The 26313-nt window shown below is 41.0% G+C and overlaps 2 protein-coding genes across 4 annotated transcripts; both read left to right on the forward strand.

Moving 5' to 3' along the window:
- The first annotated feature begins 31 nt into the window (after positions 1-31).
- On the forward strand, positions 32-12765 carry LOC135102834 (spindle and kinetochore-associated protein 1-like). Of its 3 annotated transcripts, none has more exons than XM_064008394.1 (6): positions 32-202; positions 7513-7593; positions 7904-8221; positions 9638-9726; positions 10004-10173; positions 12557-12765. In XM_064008394.1, the coding sequence occupies exons 2-6, from the start codon at positions 7519-7521 to the stop codon at positions 12709-12711; spliced, it is 807 nt and encodes a 268-aa protein (XP_063864464.1). In that variant the 5' UTR covers positions 32-202; positions 7513-7518; the 3' UTR covers positions 12712-12765. The 3 variants fall into 3 exon arrangements, with proteins under 3 accessions (XP_063864464.1, XP_063864462.1, XP_063864463.1); XM_064008392.1 differs by having other exon boundaries at positions 44-198; XM_064008393.1 differs by lacking the exon at positions 32-202 and adding an exon at positions 6965-7174.
- Positions 305-7056, forward strand: LOC135102835 (centrosomal protein of 152 kDa-like). The gene is given in 3 exon segments (XM_064008395.1): positions 305-446; positions 3033-3767; positions 3770-7056. Coding segments are annotated over 3 exon segments (3915 nt in total). The 5' UTR covers positions 305-422; the 3' UTR covers positions 6926-7056.
- Positions 12766-26313: the final 13548 nt, after the last annotated feature.

Consider the following 26313-nt stretch of genomic DNA (forward strand, 5'->3'; position numbering starts at 1 on the left):
AAAAAATTGAACAATAAAAATGCATAAAAAAACAGTACATGAAATCTGGATAACGAATAAAATCAACAAGTGGATCCATAAAAAAAAAAAGCCAGACAGCCACCATATTTGCCAATACGCGGGAAGACGTTGCTGGCAGTGGCGGACATTTGAACTTGGGCTAACCTTTTCCTGCTCCTGGTGCCTCGCGCCGCCACGGTAGGTAGGTGTGGTGCTGTCTAGTACTTACTGTAGGTGATGGGAGTAGTCGTGGTTGAAAGGGTATGTGAGGAGGAAATGGGTGGATCATTAATTGGAGAAAGATGGGGAGGTGAGGGATTGTGTTGACGTTTTGAATAGTGGTTAGTGAAGACGGGCAAAGTTCGTATTTATACCGTGAAGACTGCAACACTGCTTCTCTGGCTTGTAGTGCTGGTGAACTGATGGGGGATCGTGTGTCTGAGTGTGTGAGTATGTGCTGGGAGGTGAAGTAGTGTATTTGTTGATAATGTGTGAAATGGTGTTACGGATGTTGTGGTAGGTGGTGATGGTGGTGGTTAACGCTTAGGACAGTGATTCAAAGCAAGATAGCTGTTCCATAACTCATCACCTGACCAGTGGGGGTATTCTTTATTATAGGGCTTTAACCCTTCTCCAACCGAGGTTGGGGGACTGGTGGGGATTTAGGGTTGGAAAAACAAACTTATAAATACTATACAAGCGAAATGGGGTGTAGGGAGTGTCATTCCCTTCCCCTGAACCTGCCACCTCAAAGTCATTTTAGCAGTGTTGGTCTCGTCCACGTCACAGTGCAAGGGTTTTCAAAACTAAATCTGGTTGAATGTTTAACCTTCATCCCATAAACATTAAGTTACCTCCTTAAGAGTGGAGGCAGTAGACACCTGCCGAAATGATAATTACTCCCAGTGAGGTCTGAAGCACTGGATCAGGGAATGTTGTGAAACTATCAATAACCCAGCTGTGACCTCACTGAATGTTTCCCTTTGTCTGACATCACAAGAGGGCAGTCACAGCCTGTCTTTCAAAGACAACTCTCTTCCTTCACACAAAACTACGTGCACCTAAATACACACACACACCCCTCACTCAAAATTCTACATTAGTATGGTGACTCCTACACCAGCCTTGGAGTCTCCGTCTTGGGGAGGGTACCACAGATGTTCCTAGGTCAGACTGCTCTTCTGGTATTGACCCTAAGTGTCTCAATACCCCCTCATCTTTTTCTTTATTAACTTCTGCAATATTTGTGGTCTTAGATCAAATTTTCAATCTGTTGAACACCACCTCTCTTCTATTAAATCTCATTTCCTTTTCCTCACTGAAACACAAGTATCTGAGGCAACTGACAATAACCCCTTTTCTGTTCCCTCCTAATTTCTCTATCCTCATTTTCAATCCAAAGCTGGAGGGTGTATCTGTGTGCACAACGACTTCACCTGCGTTCATGCCCACGTTCTTGAATCTTCCAAATTTTCCACCATCTGGATACAACTACAAAGTCACTCTCAAACTAAATTTATCTGTGCTGTATACCTCTCACCTAAATCCTCTGACTATCAAATGGAGCACATTCTGACTCTCTTCCCTTTTGTGGAGATATCCATTCTTGGAAACTTCAATGTTCACCACCAGCTTTGGCTTTCCTCTCCCTTCACTGATCATCCTGATGAATTAGCCTTTAACTTTGCTATCCTTCATGACCTAGAGCAACTGGTGCAACACCCTACTTGTATTCCTGACCGTCTTGGAGTTACGCTCAACATTCTTGGGCATATCTTTCTTCTTTGTTGGGCTTCTCCAATCACAACCTCATATCTGTATCTTGTCCTATCACTTCAGACCCTCCTCAGGATCCCTCTAAGTGGAGGTGCCTCTGGCATTTTTGCCTCTGCTAGTTGGGGGGACCTGAGGAGGTATTTTGCTGATTTTCCTTGGAAGGACTACTGCTTCCATGTCAGAGACCCATCTCTGTGTACTGAGTGCACAACAGAGGTGATAGTATCTGGCATGAGGCATACATTCCTTACTCTCTCGACTTAAACCTTCCAAACCTTGGTTTAACATGACATGTTCTTGTGCTATACATGATAGAGAGGTGGCCCACAATGGGTACTTGAGACTTCCATCACCTGAATCTCGTGTGCTTTTCTGGCCAGAATCAGAATCATGTCTAGCATGCTCTCCAACTAGCCAAAAACTCCCTCATTAATAGAAAGTGTTAATATCTTTCAAGATCTAACTCCCCTTGTGACTTCTGGCAGCAAACCAAAAACATCTTCAATAATTTTGCCTTTTCTTTCCCTACTTTATTACAACCAGATGGCATCACTGCCACCTTATCTATCTCTAAAGCTGAACTCATTGCCAAATTTTTGCTAAAAGCTCCACTTTGGATGATTCAGGGCCTGTTCCTCCCTCTCCACCCTCTGACTACTTCATGCTACTCATTAAGATTCTTTGCAGTGATGTTTTCCATGGCCTTGACTCTTGACCCTGATGGGGGTCCCCCCTATTGTTCTCCAAAACTGTGCCTCCGTGCTTGCACCTTGACTAGTCAAACTCTTCTAACTCTGTCTGTCAACATCTACCGTTTCCTTCCATCTCCCCCCCCCCCTCTCTCTCTCTCTCTCTCTCTCTCTCTCTCTCTCTCTCTCTCTCTCTCTCTCTCTCTCTCTCTCTCTCTCTCTCTCTCTCTCTCTCTCTCTCTCTCTCTCTCTCTCTCTCTCTCTCTCTCTCTCTCTCTCTCTCTCTCTCTCTCTCGCTCGCTCGCTCGCTCGCTCGCTCGCTCTCTCTCTCTCTCCTCTCTCTCTCTCTCTCTCTCTCTCTCTCTCTCTCTCTCTCTCTCTCTCTCTCTCTCTCTCTCTCTCTCTCTCTCTCTCTCTCTCTCTCTCTCTCTCTCTCTCTCTCTCTCTCTCTCTCTCTCTCTCTCTCTCTCTCTCTCTTCCCCCCTTAGCATTTTGGTTTGTCTTGTCAGTAATGACTTACTTGTTTCTTCTCAGCCCATTGTTCTAAAGAATGTCCCACCATTGCAGGTGATGGATAACCCTGGGCACAGTATTTTTGCTGGTGGCAGCTTGCACCTAGATGGCATAGCTGCCAGGAATGAGGAGGAGGACCTGCAGAGGGAAGAGGAAGAGGAGGAGGAGAACAGGAGGAGGGAGAAAGAAATACAGGACTTGTTAGTGAATGCCTTTGATGACTTGGAGGAAGAAGAGTCATACACACAACATTCTGGCTATCCTTTTACAGGCCCTAGTGGTGGTGGGGAGAACCAGGGTGGTGGTGGTGATGGTGGTGGTGGTGGTGGTGGTAGGGATGGGGGTGATTGTGGTGGCAAGGACAGCACCTTGACAAGCTCCTACCCACTGCAGGCCTATCATGAGGATGCACACAGCTATCAAGAGTACCAAAGTGACGTGTACCACCAACAGGATGAACACCACATGGGACATCTGGGTGGCTCCTCAGAAGGACGTGGATCACTGGGAAGTGCCTCCCGCAGTAGCAGCAGCAGTGTGACCCCCTGGAGTGAAGACAGCCGGGGTACCTCTCCCACCAGGTTCAGCCCCCTGCATGGTCACCTGAGTACAGAACTGCCCTGGATGATGGCACCACTGGAGGGGACCCATATGTTCTGGAATATGTGCCTGGAAATGAGCAAGACTTCCAGGTGTCCTGTGTGGAGGCCTATGCTGGCAGTGATCATCATGCAGACCACCTTGAGGTGCAGGACAGGCAGGAAATGTCGAGCCTCAACGATCAGTACAAGCAGGCAGAGACGTCCTATGGTCAGCTGAAGCTCCTGTATGAGGTGAGAGGCAGGGAGCTGGACCGTCAGATGTCAGAATACTCTAAGTTGCAGTTTGAGAGTAACCGTGACATCAGAGCTCTTCAGCATCAGCTAAATCTCTTGAGATCAGAAAATGATGGTAAATCAGCTAGTGTCAAGCAGCTTCAAATTCTTTTATCAGAGAAAGAGGAGAGAACAAAGGCACTAGTAACTGATATGAAAGAACTCCAGAGTAAGCTGTCAGCAACACAGGATGAAAACAAAAGGCTTCATCTACAATTGGAGACTGCTGAGTCCACAATCTCTGGGCTGGAGTGCCAAGTGTCAGAATTGCAGGCAGTAGACTGCCTCAGTAGGAACCAAAAGCTGCAGGAGGATTTCATTTGCAAGTTACAGCAAGGCAATCAAGAAGAGAAGGATCTGTTGTTGTCAAAGTTGCATGAGTCTCAGAAGGAGGCTCAGACCTCCCAGCAGGAAGTCAAGAGACTCCGAGAAGAACTAAAGAACATGAGGAACCTGTATGATGGAGCCATGGTGCAGAAATCAGAGACGGTGGCCAAGCTCAATGTGACAATTGAAACCCTGAGGAAGCAGTATGAGCAGCTCCTTCAAGCTCATGACAGTCAGGAAACACTGAAATTGGAACTGAAGGTGAAGAGCCTGGAGGCCACCAACCAAAACCTGGAGGAACGAGTTTCCATGCTTGACATTGAACTCAAGAAGGCAAAAGAGGATCTGAAGAGCTTTGATATGGCAGTAAAGTTGGGCATCATGAAAGACATCTTGCCTACAGAGGATTCCATGCTTGGCCTTGGCATCAAGCAGGCCCTCACTTACAATGACACCACTACCTCAGACAAACACAAGGGAAGCAGTGGCAGCAAGTGTGAGTTTTCTAAGGACAAAGACAGTGTTGTGACAGTTCGTGAAGAGCTAAAAAAGAGCCTGATGATCAACAAGGCCAAGAGAGAAGAGATTGCCATGCTGAGAGAAGATGTTCATGAGAAGCAGGACAGGATTAGGAAAGCCACCAGCGACCTGCGGGATGCACATGCTGAGGTGAAACAGTTGAAGGAACAGCTATTGAGGCTCCAGATGAAACATGATGAGAGGGAAGTGAGAGAGGAAGGCACCATCCCCTTAGTAAATAACAAGGAAAGAGAGCTTCAAGTGGAAAATTCTTCTCTACGGCAAGAGATGGCCTGCCTCTTGGCCTGTGTGAGGGACAGCAAGCTGCTTTATGACAGCCTGAATGATGCTGTGATGAGTGTCAAGGATGGTGTGGTCCATGACCAGGCCTCAACACTCCCTGCCAAGATGGATGAGCTGATGCATCACATTGAGGCTGGAAGGAAGCTGTCATCTGAGGTTGAGTGTCTCCATGAAATGCTCACAGAGATGAGGAAAGAAAATGCTGCACTTCACCAGGCTCAAGCAGTGTGGGAGAAGAGAATTGGGAACCTGGAAGTGAAGCTGAAGGTGTCAGGGAAGATGATTATGAGGGCAGTTACTGACCCAGAGAAGGCAAGTGAAATCACTCCCTCCTTTGCCACACTCCAAAGGCTTCTTGCTGACCTTCAGGAGCTGGTGACAGAAGTGAATCAAGAGGTTCAGGAAGCCAACCAGGAGAAGTTAAAGCTGCAGGACAGACTAGCAATGTGCCATCTGGATTTGGAGAAGATGAGAGACAAAATTACAAAGCTTGAGGAAGAAAAGGTTAACTTGGAGGCACAGTTTGCATCTCTAGAGAAGGATAAGAACAGAGAGAAAGATGTTGAGCTGGAATGTTACCAGAAAACTTACCTGAAGTTCCATGAGGAAGCAATGCATGAGCTGGAGGCCAATGTCAAGGTGGAATATGAACAGATAGTGACAGACTTGAAGAAAAAGATGCTCAAGTTGAATGAGGAGGTAAAGGAGACCAAGGAATGCTATATTCAGATGTGTCAGGAGAAGAATCAGTTAGAGGAAAGATTGGAGCAGCTGGTGAGGAGCAGATCCACACCTGTAGAATCTCAGAGACTCCAGCAGGGTGCCAGAACTACCCTCTCAACTCCAGATTCTGGTGTCAGTGCTGAAGGTGTGACTCAGAGAGAGCAAGTACAGGAGGTGATGCTGCACAAGGAAATTGAAACTCTCAAAGAGGAGTTGGCCTTTGTTAAAGAAAGATACAAAGAACAGAGCAGAAAACTTGAGCAGCAAATGGATCAGTCTGCCCTCCCTCACAAACAGAAGGAAGACACAATGATGACAGGACAAGAAACCAGTGAAGCTGTTAAAGAAATGGAAGAAACTTGTAGTAGGCTGGAAAGTGAGAATCAAGAGTTGAGAGAACAGTGTAAAGATCAGGAGGCTGAGATTGTGAGGCTTAAAGAAATATTGTCTCAAGAGCCTGTGTCTGGAATTAAAGGTGCCTGGCAGGCCATCTTAGAGAGACAGCAGAAGCGAATGGATGAGGAGAAAAAGGAACTGAGGGCTTATTACGGAAACATCATCGAGGAACTGCAGAAAAAGTACACACAGATAAAATGTACAGAGCTACCAGAGACCAAGATGAAGGAGCAGGAGAGTAACGTAAGTGACAAGATCAGGGAGCAGGAGGATATCATCACAACTTTAAGGGCTGAGCTGGAGAAAGTGAGAGATGATGTACAGACGGAGGAAGAGGTGAGGAAACTGACTAACCTGCTGCAGAACAAGGAGGATGAGGTTCAGGAAAAACAAGAACAGAACAATGTCATCAGACTTGGGTTTCAGAATTATGTCAGAAAAGTGGAAGGTGAGCACAAGTGTCTACAAGAAAGAGTAGAGGAGGTAGAGGCACAGCTAAAGGAGAAGGACAAGAAATACATCCATCTGAAGTTGAAATTCAAAAAGTACAAGGAAGTAATTAATCAAAAGAAGTATTACGAGAGTGAGCTGAACAGATTGTGGGATAATTATGTGGCCACCAAAGCATCGTTCATTGTGCAGCTGAAGAATGGACTGGAGGAGGTGAAGGGAATGTTTGTGAAGCAGGTGGAGGCAGTGAAGGAGACCCTTGGTGACTTAAGTGGACCACAGGCGGCTGAGGCACTGCAGGAACTCAACCAGCTCTCTGCATACGTGAAGAATTTTGATTTGAAAATATCGTGAGGCTGTTCCATTTAGTGAAGACATTTATGTATTTGTACAGAAAGGAAAACCAAAAATAGACTACTTTTTCCTTTTTCAGGTGTTGTAAACTATTTATTTTAATGTATTTTATGTGAATATTTTAAACTTGATATGATAAAACTTGATATAGAAGTTCCTCCTGGTTGTCACCCTCCTCCTCCCTGCCTCCCTCCCTCCTTCCCTCCCTCCCAGCCTAGGATGTATGGCAGGAAGCTGTGTTGTTTGCTTGTAAGTAAGATTATTCATTAAGCAATGAGTTAATGTATCCACCTTGTGTTGTAATACGATCAGATGTCTTTTTTCTTGTCACAATCTACAAATATGTCCACTTTTCTTATTTACAAGAAAATGTTCATTTCTCATATGGTATGAAAATATCCAGTTCTTGCCACAATATGAAAAAATGTTAATTTCTCACTAAAGTTTACAGTGCCAAGATCTCACATCACAATATACAGAAATGTCTAGTTTCCAGATCAGAGTATGCTGAATATTTATCTTGGTAAAAAGCTTCAGTAATGTCAGCATTGGGTATGGCATCCCTCAGTTGCTTCATTTTCTTCCAGTGAAGTATGTCGTCAGTCACTGAAGTGGAAACCTTCCAAGATTTGGATGCACACTTGAGAAACAAGACTGATGTCTTACAGGTATGTCCTTATTTGTTGGGAAAAGACTGGAATGTCCCCATGCCCAATCACTTAGCAGGTGATGAAGTGAAGTGTCCTGGTACCTCCAACCATATTTTCACAAATTTGTGGTCTCAGGTTTAGTACTGAGACACTCCTGGAATTGAAGTGCCTTCCCCTAAAACGAATCTTTTGCATATTGACCAGGCTCTCTCTCTCTCTCTCTCTACAATAAAAAAAATCACGTCTCTAAATCAATAGAAGAAAGTGTTTTAGGCTTTTAGTGATTAAAATTTTAGCTGCCTTGATTGTTAATATAACCATTGTCCAGGTGTGTGTGACTCTGCGTGGTGGCTGGGGTGCAGATACAGTGGAAGAAATGGAGCAGCAGGCCAAGGAGCTGAAGACAATGAAGCAGAGCATTGCAGGTTACCGCAGCAGTCTCGCCTCTGCCCATGAAGACTTGATAACTGCTTATGCCCTCCTGAAGGAGATGCAGCAGCTCTCCCTACGCCTCAAGCACCTGAAGGAGTACCTGCCCCAGCACATGCCTCAGGCTGCACTGCAACACAAGTCCCATCCCAAGAAATCTCCAAGTGAGGAGAAGGAGAATAAAGACCAGGGTCCTGCTATTACTGTTCAGCCAAAGGTGAGACTTGCTTCCCTGTTGGATGAGTCATTGGTCACTAATTTACTCTTTTCTCCCTCAGTGTGTCATTGCTTGTGCTGATGTTGAGGCCCTCTTTTTTTTTAAACGTGGTGTTAGTATTTATTAATACCAATGTAGCTGTTTTCAGTTTTTTTAAACACTTTTCCAGGTCTGTGCTTTGGGTTAGGTCATCCAAACCTGAAGAAATCGTATTGTAAATGTTGGGGAGAACTACCCGTCCCCAACAATAAATCCCAATGATATTTACTAGTAATGGAATCATGTTAGAAATATTAAAATGTACCAGTGTTCCTGTGTAATAGAAAAATTGTATATGTCCTCAAAATTAATAGTTTTCGGCATTCGAAATGCCACATTCAGTTGTGTTTGAGAGAATGCGTTTGCAGCCCAAGAGTTATGGTTTGTTTATGGGCAGCATCCACTGTCATCTGACAAGTCTCGGTATTATTTTACTCTTTCAAGAGTCTCAACATGGCTTTTCTTACCCTTATCAGATAGAGATTCTCATTCCGAGTAATTTGAACCCACATATATATCCACCTCAAATCATTTATAATGCTGACAGCAATGTTTAGTTAAGTTAGTTTTAGTTTAGTTAATGGGGTTATTTTTTATTGATATTGTTTCTAGAGCAAGCATGATCATTATTCATTAGTATATGGGTAAAGAAAATGTCAGCAGTACTATTATAACTCCCATTTATCAAGTATTATAAAACCTCCCACTCATCTCAATAGTGATTCTGCTGGCCTCAGCATAAATGTGTGCACTTTAAATTTTTAAAGTAACGAGATGGATTTTCACATTTCATTTAGTACTGTACACAAAGGAATAACTCGCATGTCTCCACGTATAATTATGTTCAGTGAGAAATACTGTCCATATTATAAGCCAAAATATGTCCACCCTTTGCCTCCGATCAAGCCACTTGCAATTGCTCCAAATATCATTACACAATCACAGATTTCTTCACTGTTATATGTTGTATGATGATTCTGAAGGCATGTATGGATAGTTCACCTCTTTCTTTAGCTATAGCTGGAAGGAAAATGCAAGTCAATCAAGTAAATGAGAAATGACAAAATTTGGCAACTTTTCCTCATTGCTGATGGAACCAGAGCTGCCACCCTATGTGTAAAGTTTAGTATTTACTATCCCAATGTTGGGGCTTGCATCCAGTGTTTAAAAAACGCAACTGTGGGGTTAGTAAAACCAAATACAACCGTGAGGCTTGCTGCTTCTTAATTACTAATACGATGTTTTAAAAAAGCGGGCCTGAGTATTAACATGGTGATGCATGGTGTCATGATAAGCACCTTACTTTCATGTCAAGGTCTTTCATAATGGGATTGGTAATATAGCTAGTACATGGGTTGATTGTTGTCCCTCTTCCAGCAAACCCCAAGACCTGCTGGACGGAAGGCCCCCAAACAGATCTCCAAGGTAGAATTCATCACGATGAAGGAGTTTGAGTCGGTTCCCAAGTAAGTGTTGAGTATGATGGTTCTGTCTATCTTTACCTTTCTTGACACCTCAGCTCTCCTGTGGGAACCTCCTGCACAAGTCCATTTTTCCTTGTTTTCATATTCACTGTTGTTCATATTCTTCCATTCTAGCATTCACTTATGTCCATTTTTCCATTTTGGCATTCATTCATGTCCATTTTTCCCAGTTTTGGTATTCACTGATGTCCATTTTTCTCTCTTCTCGTCAATAGATTGTAAGATGCCTTCACCAACTCTAGCCTCCTTACTGTTACAGATACATTCGGGGTCGCCTGCAGTACGCCCAGGTGAATGCTGCTGTGGTGGAAATAAACAAAACTCTGGAGACAAAATACAGTCTGTTGTCACGACCTCGTGCCAAGCTGTCCGAGCTTAACATGAAGATTGTTGGAGAGTGTCAGCGACAGGAGAATAAAGAGACCAAAGGTTTGTGTTTTGTCTTCACAATTATTATACAGTAGGTAGAAGTGTAAAATTAATCTGGTACAATAACCTGTTTCATTAAACATTTGGTAGGTAAGCCTCAGAACTGTAATCATAACGTCAGACACCAAACCATGAACTGCTGATGCAAATTTATTAAATGCACATGACACCCCATAGTTTGGGAGTTGCTGCTGATTGTGTTAGCAGCCTTGAAGTCCTAGCATTGGATGGCCTGAATAGTGATAAACAAGTGTGGATATATATATATATATATATATATATATATATATATATATATATATATATATATATATATATATATATATATATTACACAAAAACATCGTAAATAACAATATATTTACGTGCCTTTTCAAATTTTTTTATCATTGCAAAGAAGATAAGAATGGAAAAGAAAATGTAAAGTTTGAAAATGGAAATTATATACAATTATAGCAGTTTTCCATGTCTCTTCATGCCCTGCATTAGATTATGTAGATGTTGTATAGGAAACCATGTGAGTGTGTCTCTCTTTATTTCACTGGAATTATCTGTCACATTAGAACAGAAGCAAGATATTGATGTGGCAGATATGCATTAGGTCACTCTTCTTTTATAACACACACTCACATTTTTGTAAACAACAAAAATAATAATAACAATATGCATCCACTCCCTCTTCCATGCTGATCAGGTGCACATGCAGTAGGCTCGTTCAGTTGCACTCTTTTAAAAGGTTGAAGTCCTGTGATTTAACTTTTGAATTAGAGTAATAAAAAAACACAAATTTTGTTATTGTATAATATATTAGTACAATTGCAATACTTTTCTGCTGTGAACTGAAGAATACCTTTCCAAATGGGATTACCCAATGCTTTCAGAGGGTGTCTGATTCCCGACACTTTCTTGTCCGAAGTTTCAATAAGGTCTTCGGGTTATGGTGCTCTCCTGAATGTTTCACACTTGAATGTATTTGATGAATTGTATTTTTGAGATTTGGGTTACTGGCCAGGAACACAATGTTTAATGAATTGGTGGAAAGTTTTCATCCTCAATGAATAGTTGCAATTGTTGGTCCCAGAAGGGGCCAAACTACATTGTAGTTTACCAAGACCCCCTCACCCACAACACTTAAATGATGAGTTCTTTAGATGCCAAACCAACATCCCCTGTAAAGGGAGACCACCCAAGACAGCCAAAATGTGCATGCATGCACACTTGTCAGTTGATACACCCACACTGTATGACTCTTGGAGATACACCCAAGATTCTTTACTTTCTCCTAACCTCTAATCCTTCTGCTAACACTATCATTCTTTCATTCCCATTGGGCTCCTCCTTTCATAACTTCATATCTCTATTTTGTCTTATTGTTTCAATTCCTCCTCAGGATTCCCTAAATTAGAGGTGCCTCTGGCATTTTGCCTCTGCTAATTAGGGGAACCTGAGGAGCTGTTATTTTTATTTTCCTTGGAATGACTACTGCTTCCATGTCAGAGACAAAGACCCATCTTAACAACTCGTATAACTGTTTTCAGCCTCTTTCATCATTGCAATGTTGCATCTCATGCTATTTTCCACCACTATTTTCACACTAACTTCTCTCTTGATTTTGCTAACTGAACATCTTCCCTCCTCCTCTGGCCTTGCTGCACAAGGTTTCCTACTTTCACCCCTATTCTGTCTGCCTCTCTAATGCAAGAGTATTCTCTCTCTCTCTCTCTCTCTCTCTCTCTCTCTCTCTCTCTCTCTCTCTCTCTCTCTCTCTCTCTCTCTCTCTCTCTCTCTCTCTCTCTCTCTAAACAGCCCACAGAATATCTCCCTACAGTTATTCTTGCAGTCCAATTTTCTCTCTCCCTTATACACACACCAACCAGTACTCACAGTGCATTTGCAAACAACAGCTGTTCATCACAGCCTCTACAATATAAACTTACACAATGCATACAGGAGATTTCTGACAACCATTTTTGCATGATATATGTAAGACCTGTCCACACCAGGAAACAGTTTGGAAACATTTTCTTTAATGTTTGTAAACACTTGAAAGTTTCTATGGATGGATGGATGGATGAGTGTTTGGACTGTTTCAGAAGTGTTTCAGGAGAAGTTTGGAGAAGTTTTTTCCAAGCAATGTTTCCCATTGTGGACATGGCTTTAGGAGTAGGTGTTATATATTTATCCATATAAATCTGATGCCAGTTCTTAAAAGCTTCCCTAATAAGAAAGCTGAAACTCGAGAATCCTTCATTCTAAACTCTGCAAACCCAGCAAATGTACTTCCATTTTCTGCTGTGCTCACATTCTTCTTATGTAGAAATTCAGCTGCTGCCACTAATGACACACTTAATCAATTTTGCCAGTTGAATATTCCTTCATTGCAGGGTTGCACTTTGTGGTGGATGGTGACATCAAGCGGTGGAGCTCACTGAAGATGGACACAGCTGGGAAGTCTTTGCTCACCGTGTTACGAATGCTAAAGAGGCTGAGAGAGGTGCGGGGACCTGGCAACCTGGTGCGTTATGCTGTCCTCACCTGAAGAACATGTTGAAGTCAGTGTGTGTGTGTGTGATAAATAGACTAAAGAATCACTTGGTGTATGTGTTTATACCTTCACTCACTATGTTCTGTTTTGTGCATGACTGACATGACTTCTATTAGTGTGAATGGAAGGTGAACTGTTCCTTCTGAATGCTAGGCAATTAAAATGTTGTGTTCTTATTGCAAGGTAAACACATCATCTTAAGTAACATTTTAATGTGTGGAACTTGTTGTTTACAACAAAAATTGTAACAGATGGAAGAACAACACAGTGTTCCCCCCACATATTCACGGTTTCGCATATTTGCAGGTGTCCCCACCTGCAAATTATCGTAAATTAAAGTAAACCCTCAATATAATGAACACATATGGTGGAAAGGTGCATTGCTAAAGACCAAAATTCACTATATTCAGAGAGAGAGATAGAGAGATGCAGTTGTGTAACACACACACACACACACACACACACACACACACACACACACACACACACACACACACACACACACACACACACACACACACACACACACACACTGCCTCATGGCTCAGTGGAAAAGGGGCGGAGTCTGTGTTGGCCACCATGGGCAGACAGTTTTGAATCCCACTAGGAGCTGCCATCTCTGGGATTTTCCCACTGACAAGCAGGGCAGTTACTGTCTCCCATGATCTGGGGAGGGTGGGGGTGCATAGTGTGTGAGGTTACAGTCTTATCCAGTGATCAGTAATAATGAACTCTGAGCTAGCACTGAGAGGGTAACAGCTGGTGGTTGCAGGTTCGTTTGTGATCAGGCCTTGGTGAATCTCTCTCTCTCTCTCTCTCTCTCAGACAAGTTAACAGAGAGAGAGAGAGGAGTTCTGATTGTGTGTGTCAGCCAGTGACCTCGACAATGGCTGATGACTCAATGCTCTCTCTCTCTCTCTCTCTCTCTCTCTCTCTCTCTCTCTCTCTCTCTCTCTCTCTCTCTCTCTCTCTCTCTCTCTCTCTCTCTCTCTCTCTCTCTCTCTCTCTCATATAAGTTAAGAGAGAAAGAGGAGGAGATAGGTAACAGCCTTGAAGGGGGCATTATACCTGAAATTACCTAGTTATATTGAGGGTTTACTGTATATATTAGTTTAGTCCCTTTTCATTTTACAGTGTACTGTATTTTTTTAATTAAAATATTAAGTACTATAGGTATAATTTTTTATATTGCCAAAGTGAATTTAAAATTTGTTTAATAATTTATATTTTATGGTTTAAACTATAACACATAGATATTGCTGAGCCTTGCAGATTTTCACTATTCGCTGGAGGTTTTGGAATGTAACCCCTGTGAATAGCAGGGGAACACACTATATCAAGATAGCATTAGGATTTACCAAAAGCATGTCAAGAAAAGGCTGACATAAAATACTCAGCAGCATATAATAAATTGGACCTCAGATTCTTTTTGTATTCCTATATATAGTGTCCCCGCTGCTATTTTGTTTCATAGCCTGCAAATAGTGAAAATCTGAGAATCCCAGAAACCACCCTTACAAAGCTCGGAAATACCTGTTTATAGTTTAAATCATAAAATATACATCTCTCACTTATTAAGTGCATTTAAAATTCACTGGCAATAAAACATTTATTGTACGTATTGTACACAGTATTATTATATATATATATATATATATATATATATATATATATATATATATATATATATATATATATATATATATATATATATATATATATATATATATATATATATACACACACACACACACACACACACACACACACACACACACACACACACACACACACACACACAGTACACTGTAAAAGGGAAGGGGATTAAACTAATATATACCGTAAACCCTCAATACAATGAACTTATGTTTACCGAATTTCAGGTATAACAACCCCTCTGAGGCTTTTAAAAACTAGTTTTATTTTACGAAATGTTTGCAAATTACACCGCATTTCAAAATAATCCGTATAACAACCCATTTCAGGCTTTTGAACACTAGTTTTATTTTATGAGCTATTTGCAAATTACAGCATATTTCAAAATTATATAATGCTTGCTTTATTTTATAAACACCCTAGGTCTTAAAATGCAGGAGAGTTGGCTGACACAGTCAACTGCATATTTATGAAAGGTGGTAAGGTTTTTCTCCCACGGAGGCTAGCTGTACCCTTTGCAGTGACATCACAAATGCTTAACTCCTGATTGGCTGCTGCCTGTCTCCTCCTTTCTTTGCCCTATCCAAGAGAGCATGAGAGCATTGTGTCAGCGTGTAAGTGTTAAAAACACAAGCCTTCTTGAAATCATAAATGAACAATATGTTGTATCCAGAACTGTTGAATAGGGAATACCAGTATTGTATATATATGTAACTGTTAAAAATCCCAGAAAAAACATGTAGTTTATCATAATTGAAAGAATAATTCAGGTTCTTTTGGCTAAAAGATTAGGTTAGGAAAAAATCTGCGAATATGCAAAACCATGAATGATGAATTGCAAATAGGTGGGGGAACACTGTACTTAAATATTTGTGTAATAAATATGGATATCCTCTTTATATTCCAATATATATTACAATATTTTTAGTGTTTTAATGCACATTTACTATTTATTAATCTACTTGTAAAATGAAGATGAAAAGATTCTACATAATCTCCAAACAGTTAGGATAAGAGAAAGTACATTAAGTATTTCCCTGAAGGGAGAAGGAAGAGAGCAGAAATGTAAATTACAGCAGAACAATATGGGAAAAGATTACAAGTATGACTAAAGGAATGAGTAAAGAATGTATCAAATGTTAAAAGCCAATGCAGTGCATCTAACACCACCATTACTAAGGAAGCACTTTCTTTGATGGCATTCGCTAAAAGTAGAGATGGTTTGGCATATTCCTCATCAAGATAATTTTCTTCAGCAACAGAAAGGGTAATGGTAGTAACAATAAGAGTATAAGAATAATAACAAACCATTGCCAGATCAACAATCATCAGTATCACTCACTAAGTCTGGGAAGACAAAGCCACACAGCAAGCTACAAGCCAGTCATGCCCCCAACCTACAGATTTTCTGTATTGCACACAACTATGTGGTATGAGGCATGCTGCTCAGATCCCTTAAACATACCTATCAGTCTCCATCACATCTGCCTTCTGCAATCTTTTATCCACAAATGCAGCCAATCTGTCCATTTTGTACTCTTCACGCTGAAACATCCCCACTCCTGGCATCCATGTCTCCAGACCTGAAATGACACTACATACCATCAACAATAAAGAGAATGATTACTTACTTTTTTTGGTAAATGTTTTAGTCCACAAAGACTAGCAGCCAAATTTCAGTGTGACATTCTGCAAAAATTAGCTTTGTAGAATACTCTTGGTATTTTCTCCTTCCCAAAGTCAAACTTTTCAACATCACCACATAAATTTTAGCCAAGAATGGTGCTGGCCTAGGGACTCATCCACCTTTGGACATTTTTTTTTCATTATTCAAGTAGTGATGAGGATTCGGTGAGAATTTGTTTGAAGACCACTGGATTTCCAAGGATGAAGGGCAACTAACAGAGCAAAGCTCAATTGAAGTTGTAAGAGGCACTCAGATCTGCCTAGTTCATGTGGTAGTCTTGTCTGATCTTGGGAATTTTGATGTTCCCCATTATAATAATAATAATTAACAGTTTATTGATAGACGCTTATAATACACAGGCAGCCAAGGGCTGAAAATATACATTAGAGATAGAAAGAAAATATCAAAAGCAATGAGAACACCACCAAACCATAGGTAAATTATGAGGTAGATTATAAAAATGGAAGGTAAAAGAGCAAAATTAAGAATGGAGAAATTTAAACAATGTAAAAAAAAATAACTGATTAGAATGACAAATGAGAATAGGACTGACATCAGTGGTTATTTATCAGCCTGACTAGAGTGGGGGCGGTGCTGTACTTGTAATGGTCTGTGCAGGCTCTGATGGGGATCAGCTTGTGCGCAGGGCTTGTTGTGGTGACACTGTATTTGGGTGGGAGCAGGTTGTGGTGGGAAGGATTGTTAAGCATTTTGGGACCAAAATGCATAATGGTCAGCGAGGTTGGTGAGGTGCAGGGTGGCAAGTGCGGTGTTGTATGTGGTGCAGGTGGTGTCAAGAATTATCTTGATAGCCCTTTTCTGGGTTCTCTCAAGGCAGCCAAGCTGGGTGGCAGTGAGACATGGAGACAAGGCAAGGGAAGAGGAAGTTAATTTTGGCAAGATGAACATCTTGAAAATAGTGATTAGTTTAGGGGGAAGAACACTGAGGGACTTGACCCACTGCAGCATGTGGAGCCTGTATGAGGCAGAGCTCACTATGTTGTTAGTGTGTGTGTCCCAGGTGAGTCTGTTGTTAATAGTGACGCTGAGGAGCTTGATGGAGTGGACAAGGTTGAGGCTGGAGTTGCCGACCCTACTTCAGCGCCCACCCTTAGGTGGGCGCTGAAGTAGGGTCGGTGGAAAGATCATACTGCATAATGACTGACCTTTGGTGGTTTGTGGTGATGTTGTTTGCAGTGGTCCAGGCAAGATTATCAAGGGTATGCTGAAAGTGTCTATAGTATTGGTTGGCATTGTTGATGGTTGTGGCAATGGTTGAGTCATCAACTCACTTCAGTTGAAGTTTGTGCCCAGGAGAGCATCAATGATGAGGAGGAGAAAGCAGAGGGGGCCAATCTTGGTGCCATAAGGCACCCCACATGTGAGGGTAGGAAGATGGACACCTCTCCCTGCACATGCATGACCTGTCAGCGACCAGAGAGGGAAATGGCCAGCCAGGAGATGAGAAATTCCCTGATGCCTATGGATCCTGCTTTCGAGAGGATTATAATCCTATTTAAGAAAAACCCCTTACTTGTCAGAGAGAACTCTTGTGACCAATGGATAAGCCAATGACACCCTACTCATGATAGGCCTGGGTGTAGGCAGATGTAGTGTAAAAACTACTGACCTTTTTATGGGATTTTGAGGTTCCTTCCTTATACCTAAGCTAACCACAATAAATTCTTGCTATCTGTGCTCTTTGGAAAACCATCATGGTTATCCTCTTGGGAAGGAGACCCTCTTGAAAGAGTTCAAGTCATAGGAAGGAGGAAATACAGAGTTTACCAAAGAAAGGGATGAATGATTGAGAATACTGATTAACTCTTGCATTAGAAAGGTGTACAGCATAGGGGTGAGAGAAAGTCTTGTGCAGTGAGGCTGTGGGAGGAGGGGAAACATGCAGTCGGCAAGATCAGAAGAGCAGCTGGCATGGAAATAGTAGTTGAAGATAGCAAGAGATGCAGCACTGCAGTGATGAGTGAGGCTAAGGACAGAAAGTTAGAGAAGTTGATAAAATGAAAAGCTTTTGGTTCTACCCTGTCTAAAGTAGCAGTATGAGTGGAAAACCACCATACATGTGAAGCATACTCCATAAATAGACGGATAAGGCCCCTATACAGAGTTAGCAGCTGGAGGAGGTGAGAAAAACTGGTGGAGACAACTCAGAATGCCTAACTTCATAGAAACTGTTTTAGCTAAAGATGATATGAAGTTTCTGGTTTATATTATAAGTAAAGGAGAGAACAGGCATGTTCAGTGTAGAAGAGGGGCACAAATTAGTGTCACTTAAGAGGGTATAGTTATCTAGAAGGCTGTGTTAAGATGATAGAGGGAAGAATGGAGTTTTTGAGGCATTGAACAATATTAAGTTTGCTCTGTCCCACTCAGAAATTTATGAGAGCTCAGAAGTCAGGTGTTCTGTGGCTTCCCTGCATGAACTGTTTATTTCCTGAAATAAAAAGTGTAGGGTGGTATCATCAGCATAGAAGTGGATAGGACACAGAGTTTGGTTTAAATCATTGATGAAAAATAGGAAGAGAATGAATGACAGGACAGAACCCTGAGGAACACCACTGTTAATAGGTTTAGGAGAACAGTGACTGTATACCACAGCAGCAATAGAACAGTCAGATAAGGAAACTTGTGATGAAGTTATAGAGAGAAGGATAGAAGATGTAGGATGATAGTTTGGAAATCAAAGCTTTGTGCCAGATTCTATCAGAAGCTTCCAATATGTCTAAGGTAACAGAAAAGGTTTCACCAAAATCTCTAACAGAGGATGACCAAGACTCAGTAAGGAAAGCAAGATCACCAGTAGAGCAGCCTTGATGAACTTATATTGGTAATCAGATATAAGGATGTGAAGTGATAGATGTTTAAGAATCTTCCTGTTGAGGATAGATTTAAAACTTCAGAGGCAAGAAATTAAAGCAAAAGGACGGTAGTTTGAAGGATTAGAGCAGTCACCCTTTTTAGGAACAGACTGAATATAGGCAAACTTCCAGCAAAAAGGAAAGGTAAATGTTGACAGAGAGAGTTGGAAAAGTTTGACTAGGCAAGGTACAAGCACAGAGGCACATAAGCAGAAGGATTATAAGTTAAGGAAAGATGATGTTGGATGTATCTCCAAGACGGTCAGGAATACAAGTAGGGTGTTGCACTGATTACACTAGGTTGTGGAGGATGGCAAAGTTAAAGGTTAGTTCACCAGGATCATCAGTGAAGGAAGAGGAAAGCCTAATGGAGACTTCTGCAAGAGGGAAGAGAGTAAGAATGTGCTCACTTTTGAAATTAATAAGTTAAAGAGCTTTTTATAGTCAGAGGTGAGAGGCATACACCATAGATAAATTTAATTTGAATGCCTCTGTAGTCATAGCCAGATGGTGGAAAATTGGAAAGATTCACAAGCATGTGCATGAGAGCAGGTTAAGTTGTTGCACATATAAATGCAACATTCAGCTTTGAACTGAAAATGAGGATAAAGTAAAAGGGAACAGAGAAGAGGCTACTGTCAGTTGCCTAAGGCACCCATGTTTCAGCAAGGAAGAGATGAGGTTTAGAAGAGGAGAGGTGATGTTCCACAGATTGGAAATTAGATCTAAGACTGTGAATATTACAGAAGTTAATAAAGAAAAATTGAGGGGGGAGTCAATACACTTAAGAGTTGATACCAGAAGAGCGGTCTGACCTGAGGACACTTGTGGTTCTCTCCCCAGATGGGGATTCTGAGGCTGGTGTAGGAGTAGCCATACTGAATTTAGAATTTTGAGTGCAGGGTGTGTGTGTAATTAGTTTTGTGTGGAGGGCTTGGTATTTGTCACTATACAGCAGCTGTCCTTGTAACATTTCTTGTACATTTATGCAGTAAAGAAGCTACATCAGGAGCTTCTTGGTATGCATTTGTTGAAGAGTCAAAGGAAACATTAAATAAGTGCCACTAACATTCACTCTTATGGCAGGGAGAAGTACTCGTACAAGGAATTACAAAAAGGCACTACAGGCTGTCTATCCAAGACTACTTTTAGAGATTTAAGTGGAGAGCCTGGTGATGAAACTGAAAATGGCTACTCGTATTATGGTCTGAACCATATTCCCAGTGGCTAAAACACAAGGCTATCCATTTAACTGGAATCAAGCTTTTTGAAAGAAGATACATTTATTAGGACTGGCATGGCCTTGTCAAACTTCATCCCAAAGATTTTATATGGCAATTAATGCCTCTTCCTTTCATTCCAGAGAAAAAAACACTGAAAAGACATCTCACCATCTAAGTCACATATGCTTGTTGGATCAACCCATGACTTACAACAACTAAATAAAAAGTAAATAAATAAATAAATAAATAAATAAATAAATAAATAAATAAATAAATAAAATAAAATCAATGGACTGGTCACCAAGTGTGTGAACTACCTTTGGCCAAGGTATTCGCACAAATAATGACACAGAAGAATATCATATAAGATTAAAGTATTGTTACAGTGTGTGGTGTTACTGGATGGGATACTAATGTGAGGTGTGGGGTTACACCTGGCCTCTCCCTCTCTGGCCACGTGCAATGAGCAAGGTGTGAGAAAATACCAGACTTCTGGGTCTCATGCTTTGCAAGAAGAGAGGCGGCAGACAGGTGACTGAGACAGACTGTTGGTGATGAGGCTTAGAAGAGAGGATGCTGTGGTGTTAGCGGCCAGACAAAGAGGAAAGCAGACGTGGAGCAGAGTAGTAGAGGCAACGGCAGCAGCAAGACAAGTCTCCTGTCTGCAGGTCTTGAGGTAGCAGCTGTGATGCCCTGGCAAGCAGACCTGAAACAAGTGCGGATGCATATGTGGTGACTAAAGTTGGTACCAGGACATGTGGCAGCCTGTGCAAGGTATTGTTGAGGCCAGAGGGAGTGCCAACCTGGAGGATGATGGTGGAGGTTAGACATTATAGCTGGCTGTAGATTATTCCTGATGTTGGAGGAACAGAGACTGGTGGAGGCTCTCTAAGATGTCTGCTATGTACCTAAGGGCTAACCTGAAGAAGGACTGCATCAGGAAGACATCCTGTGGTTGAGAGTATCACCACTGCTAAGAAGTGCAACCAACAGAGACTTGCCATGTTCAGCCGCTGCTCCAGTGTTATCCTCTGACACATGTCTTGTGTTTTTGCACTCCTAGTTTGCCTTGTGTGTATTGGGGCCACTCATGATACCATAAGCCTATACTTAACACCAGGGCCCCATGGGTTTCTTTGGGGGACCTAAAGATAAGGATGAGGGCTCCCCATCTCTACCTTTACCTAGTGGCTGCAGGGGTGGGGTTCTAAACTATTCTTGCACCAGCATATCTCAGTTCTCTTGGTGGCCCTGATTGGGGCACCAGATTCTTGTCCTTCTGGGCGACTGTGCTGAGACTTGTAGTGGTGTGAGGCTTGTGGTGCCCACATCTGGCCTTGTGTGTTCTGTGGACATCCAAGCAACTCTGTGCTCTGCCTGTATGTGGATGCCCAAGTAACTCTGGCTGGCTTTAAGTGTAGCACATGGTGTGTGCTACACTTAAAGACTCATTGTCCTGTGTGGTGTAAGTTTTGGTGCTCGTAGTGTCCTGCAAGACAGAAGATACCTGTGCCCTGTTCTCTAGTGAGGAAATATATGCCTATGCTGTACATATAGTCCTTGCATATCATTCTTGCCTCACACTCCACTACCACACCAATCCCTGTGACTTGCTTCTACCTGCATCACAGTGCCTGGTGATGGAGTGAGTGCTGTCCTGATTTCTCCTCTGTGTGAGTTGCTGCCTGCCCAAGTAAGAGTGTTACTATAATGGTTGGTCAGCTGTGGGCAGCTGTGTTAAGTGGTGCCACAACCATATGGTAATGCAGGCACTGCACTTATTCGTTTATATGTACTGGTACAATTGGTGTACAAGCCAAGAATGTTCAAGTATGTCTGGCCAAGAATGGCAAACTTGCTTGATATCAGCAAAGGAAAACTGAAATCTATAGTCACATCTTACATCTATGGATAAAGGATGAGCAACACAAAATGGTAAATTTTTATTTTATACCGGTCCTTCCATACACTGGTGATTCTATTTCCTTGGTTGTTTTTACATGTTTCACACAAATTTGAAGTTCATTTCCGTCAAAAATGCTTAGTTTTCCTGTTCCCTTCCTCCCTTGACACACAGGTAGGGAGGATTGAAAAAAAAAAAAAAAATGGATTTCTAACAAAAGAATGAGGCCCAAATCAAATGAATCCTAAAAACAACCCAGAAAAAAGTAAAATCATCAAGATAACATTAAACTTAACCAAACCTAACTTAACCAAACTTAACCAAACTTTACCTAACTAACTAAACCTAACAATTAATCTAACACAATCTAACCTAACCTAGTAACATGCATGCCCTAATAGTTTTCATTATTGCTGGAGTTGTCAGTTAGAGTTAAGGAGACTATCAAATGTGATTGAAGCATTCAGTATCAGTGTTGAAGATTGGTAGGTGGTAGCAGTTTTGACTGTGAAGAGATGTGAGCTGAGCAGGTCCACCATGAAAGCCCTTGTGCGTGGGTCAAATAATAGTTGAAAAATTCCTAGCTCAAAAACTGTAAACTTGTGACAGAAAGACTATAGAAGAAATATGTCTTACTAAAGTCTCAGTTATCATAAAAACCAGAAAAAAAAGAGTTAAGTGACTGGGTATAAATTACAATACCCACAAAATTACAACAGACCAAACACTAACATGTTCCTGATCAAGCAGACCACACAAGTATTTTTTGTAATCTTGATTTATTTTGGTGTTCTCTAAAGGTACCTGTGCCCAGCTATACAGTCCATGGTGGTGTGGCTCAAGGCTATTTCTGTCATGTCATCCTATTTCTTCTTAACACTCATCTAATCCTCTTGTACTCCAATTTATTTCCTACCATGCTTCCCTGTCTTGGAAAAAAAATAATTAAAAAATACCCAGTACTTTTAGTAAATTTTTACTCTTGCACCATTCTCTCTATTCCGGATGAAACTATTTTTTTCTGGTAGTTTTCAGACTTTTAATTAATCTGCATGTTTTTCCTGCAAACCATTAGATTATATTTTTCAGCCCAACCTCACCCCCTTCAGAAACTAATGTTTTGTAGTGAAAATGGAAAGCAGATTAATACAAAACTGACTGAAATATACCAGAAATTTTTTTTCTTGTCTTCATAAATAGATAACACAGCAGTAACACTCACTTACAATGTTCCCTCATGGGCTGTCACTTACCCATGGCCACTAGCTGGGTGTCACCACCTAACCCAACCTAACCAAATTAACCTAATCTCATTTACCAAACCTAACCAAACTAATCTAATCAAACCAAACTACCCTAAACTTCTTTATCTAACATAACCAAACTAATCTAATCTTAACTAAACTAACCTAACTAAACTAACCTAACCTAACCAAGCTAACATAACCTAACTAAACTTATCTAACCTAACCTAACCAAACTAGCTTAACCTAACTGGCAAGGCTAAAAAATTAATATCAAGTTGTTACCTTATTTTTCTTCGTAAAATCTGACAATGCACTGGGAACAATCAAGAAGACACCCACTGCAGACAGACATGTTCCTCAGATATTTCAAATTGAGCTACTTTTCCCTCTACAGAATGAAATAAAATGCTATAATTAGCTAAATCAATTCTGCATTTTTAATTGGCCAGTAACTGCATCCTCAAACAAATGAACCAATCATCATGACTAATTTCACATTTACACAACAGATGTGACATATGCATGCAAAGACGAACAGACCTTCACTGGCGTGCCTCAGGGCCTGCCTGTCCATCACACTTGTGGGTGCATCACTTCCCTGCATTGTTATATAGCAAGCTTGTTTCCCCAAAAACAGATAAATCTTTAAAACTTGCTATCAGCATTATAAACAAGTTGTGGATATATATATGGGGTTAAAATTATTCAGAATGAGAGGCTCTATGTGATGAGAAGGGTAAGATTGTGATCTATGTTTTGTCTGAAAATGGCAGCTTTTATCTTCACAACCTTGAAGTTTGGCACTATATATATATATATATATATATATATATATATATATATATATATATATATATATATATATATATATATATATATATATATATATATATATATATATATATATATATATATATATATATATATATATATGGCCCTCTCAAATGCCAGCTCAGATAGAATAATCAAATAATAAAGTAAGTGCTGAAACCTGACTCTTGAAAGAATCCAGTCATAGTAAGGAGGAAATACGTACCAATCTCCCTCACCTTACATCAGTAGTTAGTCCACAGTGCTGTCCCGCGGCTCTCGTCCACACCACTATGATGCCCCGCTGCCATGCCTCACTGGATCGTCATGGAAAAACTGATCTGAAAGCAGGACAAATTTTTAGTTATGAGAGGCGCCCTGGCCGGTCTTGACATAGAAGAATCAAGTAAATCGCCTTAGCCATCGCGATCACATGACTGTGAAGCACAAGATATAATAGATAATATTGAAGTACCATACATGTTTCCTTCCAATGGCTGTCTTACGTTTAGATAAATTCAGTTGATTACTTTCATTAATCCCTTCATTGTGTAGTTCACCTAGTTCATGATTTATAAGAGCATCATATTTTGGTCCAAAAATAAACTCAAAATTAATACGTTAAGGACATCTCCACAAAAATTTTTATTTTTTTTTTTTTTACATATGTGGGCGTTTATCAAACGTCACCGCTCCGTCCTCACCTCCAACTCCAGGCTTTCTTGGCATACGTCCACAGGTCCTCTACAGGGCTGCCGGGGCATTAGGAGGGCAAGATGAAAGTCCACACAAAGAAGAATTTGAAATATTCACGTTCAGCTACCCCGGACACACAGCTTGCCGCCATCTTGATTCGATACCGTGTGGTTGGTTCATTCAATATAAATTGAACGGCTTTATACTCTCCAGTCTTACTTAGATTGTCCTTTTTTATATATTTCACGTTAAAATCCGCTTATTAGATACTATTTTCCTTGTTTTTACTCACAAATGAAGAATGTGGATGGGAGTAGCGCTCTGGCGGGAACTTCAAATAGGGTAAATTTACACACGCAGCCATCCTCACAATCGTGATTTTCTCCATCTTCCTGATATTAGTGTAAGTGAAAATAATATGCACGTGAATATGGTAATTCCTTTCGCATGAATTACCTCCTGTCCAGCTCATCCACATGCAGAGGTTGGGTGTATTCAAGGTGTATTTGAAGACAGGAAAAATTGAGAAAATTGAGTACAGATTCCCCTATAGTTTACACTTGGAATACACTATGACTAGATGAGAAAAAAAAAAAGAAAAAAAAAAAAAAAAAAAAAAAAAAAAAAAAAGTTTCTGATCAAACTAGAGGAAAACTAGACCAATAGAAACAGGACCACACCAGTGTAGCCCATGTCTTGTATGCTATAACTGTTTGTGCAGATTAGACTGAGGGCTGAACTTTATCTTTCCGTCTTCTGTCCTAACTTGCCTGCCGCTAAGACACGTGGGGTACACTGCTAGCAACTGAATGTCATTAGGTAGAGCAGTGCATTGCCCAGCACAGCAGCACCGATTACTTCTGGCACCACACACACACACACACACACAAATAAATAAATAATATAACTAAATAAATAATGAATATGAAGGATACATTTGGTGCAGAGTGCTCTCCAGTGAAATAGGACAAAGAAAATGGTGAATAAGATAGGAGCAAAGGAGAAAATGTGATTCATGTTTCCTATACATTATCTGCTGTACATGTGATACTTGTTGTTGAAGAAATACCCAAGGAACGCAAGCAACAGAAGTCTCCTGAAATTAGTGGAGGCTCTTCTGTCACCGATATCATCTGGAACGGTCTTAGAAACATGCTTCAAATAGAGACAGCTATACAGAAAAGATGAACCACACAAATTTTCCTCTCCATTCAAAATGGTCATTACCTCGTGCCCATCCACATCACCAAACCAACCCTGGCACTCACTGATGACAATAATCCATTGCACAGCAAGTGATGCTCTTGTTCCCCACTTCAGAATATTCTTGCCTGATGTTTGCTCTTTCCTTCTGACCTGCATTGCATCTAGTCAGTTTTTTACTTCATACCATGCTCTAACACAAGCTTTATTTATCATCTGTTCCACAGCTGCCATACTGTACACACTACACAATCATTTACTAGAGAGACCCATGCAGTTAATTTGAAAAATTAAG

The sequence above is a fragment of the Scylla paramamosain genome, chromosome 8 (genome assembly GCF_035594125.1).
Source record: "Scylla paramamosain isolate STU-SP2022 chromosome 8, ASM3559412v1, whole genome shotgun sequence".
NCBI classification, from domain to species: Eukaryota; Metazoa; Arthropoda; class Malacostraca; order Decapoda; family Portunidae; genus Scylla; species Scylla paramamosain.